General features: G+C 48.1%; 1 protein-coding gene across 1 annotated transcript; it reads left to right on the top strand.

Moving 5' to 3' along the window:
- Window positions 1-649: 649 nt before the first annotated feature.
- LOC146756448 (olfactory receptor 14J1-like) lies at window positions 650-1,615 on the top strand. The gene has a single exon (XM_085524549.1). It carries the CDS (start codon window positions 650-652, stop codon window positions 1,613-1,615), a length of 966 nt encoding a protein of 321 aa, XP_085380675.1.
- The last annotated feature ends 402 nt before the right edge of the window (window positions 1,616-2,017 follow it).

Here is a 2,017-nt window from a genome sequence, read left to right as displayed (position 1 = left end):
CCGGCAGGGCTTGTGCTGCCACAGCTGCTGCCTGGGGCAGGGGATCACAGCTCCACTGCACAACAGTATGTTTCTGAGGGTACTTTGCAAGAGGAAAGCCAATGCAGCGGGTTTCAATTTCCTGTTCTGGGGGAATGCAGAAAGGATTGGAGGCAGAAATGTAAAAGGGGCTGTCACAGCTCCGAGAATTTTTCTTCAATCAATTGCTTGTTTTGAGAACAGTCACACATGATGTGCTCTCAGTATCCCATTTCCTGAAGGATGGAACCAATTGAAAATATCCCTACTTTCAGTAGACATGAATAATTAACCTGCAAGCAGGCAGCTTTTTAGAATTTACACTGAATGGCACAGAGGCTGTTTTGGGGCTCTAAGTGCAGTTGGGTTAAAGATATGAGACATGAAGCACATGAAAATATCCAGGGAGGAGGAATAAGAAAATAAGAGGAAGGTTAGAGCTCCATATACTGCTTCTGCTTAAGAAATGCTGAACTACATGAAATTAAATGCAAGTAATGGTGCTAAATGTACACTGTTGTAGGAGAATGAAAACATTTCATATTATAGCAGGAGGAGTGTCTCTCAGAATGGTCTGGGCTTGTCATTATCTTCTGCACTCTGAACAGGACTCCAAGCCCAACAACAGCAGATGCCCAACAGCAGCTCCATCAGCGAGTTCCTCCTGCTGCCGTTGGCAGACACGCGGCAGCTGCAGCTCCTGCACTTCTGGCTCTTCCTGGGCATCTACCTGGCTGCCCTCCTGGGCAATGGACTCATCAGCACAGCCGTAGCCTGCGACCGCCGCCTGCACACCCCCATGTACTTCTTCCTCCTCAGCCTGGCCCTCCTCGACCTGGGCAGCATCTCCACCACTCTCCCCAAAGCCATGGCCAACGCCCTCTGGGACAACAGAGCCATCTCCTACACAGGATGCGCTGCACAGCTCTTTTTCTTTTCCTTCTTCATCTCAGCAGAGTATTCCCTTCTCACCATCATGTCCTATGACCGCTACGTTGCCATCTGCAAGCTCCTGCACTACGGGACCTTGATGGACAGCAGAGCTTGTGCCACCATGGCAGCAGCTGCCTGGGGCACTGGGGTTCTCAATTCCCTGCTGCACACTGCCAGTACGTTTTCACTGCCTCTCTGCCAAGGCAATGTTGTGAACCAGTTTTTCTGTGAAATCCCCCAGATCCTCAAGCTCTCCTGCTCAGAATCAAATCTCAGGGAAGTTGTGTTTATAATTTTTAGTGCCAGTTTATTCTTTGGATGCTTTGTTTTCATAGTGGTGTCCTATGTGCAGATCTTCCTTGCTGTGCTGAGGATGCCCTCTGAGCAGGGACGGCACAAAGCCTTCTCCACGTGCCTCCCTCACCTGGCCGTGGTCTCCCTGTTTCTCACCACTGGCTTTTTTGCCTACCTGAAGCCCCCCTCCACTTCCTCTCCATCCATGGACCTGATGGTGGCACTTCTGTACTCAGTGGTGCCTCCAGCAGTAAACCCCCTCATCTACAGCATGAGGAACCATGAAGTCAAGAATGCTGTGAGGGAAGTTATGACCAGATGTGTTTTAAATGCAGTGAATTGCCTGTCTATTGGAATTCATGACATGTAATGCGGCTTTTTACTGTTGCAAACTCTGTTTTGTTTCAATCGATTTTTATAAGTGTAATGTATTAAATCTTATTCTTTTTTTAAAAAAATACTGTAATGCTCTTTACTAAAATGTCATTATTCAAATCAATTCCTCTTCAGCTTGTAACTTCTTAGTGTAGCCCAGACGCACTGTACATAATGAATCAGGCTCTCCGTGAACCTTAAAAGAATTGAGGACGTGCAGTTACGCTGTCTGTCCTCCTTCTTGTAAGACATTTCTGGAGCTGTCGGGGTCGGATGTTCTCAGAAGCCCACAATCCAGCTGGAAGCACATGGCTGTTCATCAAACTGTGCATTGAGTTCAGCCTGCAACCGTTTCCAGCTGGTCCCTTGCCCAGTGTTCCCCGTAACGCTGACAATG

Source organism: Coturnix japonica, chromosome 27 (genome assembly GCF_054131305.1).
Source record: "Coturnix japonica strain WE chromosome 27, WE-NBRP24, whole genome shotgun sequence".
NCBI lineage: Eukaryota > Metazoa > Chordata > Aves > Galliformes > Phasianidae > Coturnix > Coturnix japonica.
The sequence above is the reverse complement of the archived record's forward strand: the minus strand, read 5'-3'. Positions and strand labels throughout refer to the sequence as shown.

What these genes read in the sequence shown, in the direction of transcription:
- LOC146756448 (XM_085524549.1), top strand. Translation starts at nt 650, where the DNA reads ATGCCCAACAGCAGCTCCATCAGCGAGTTCCTCCTGCTGCCGTTGGCA.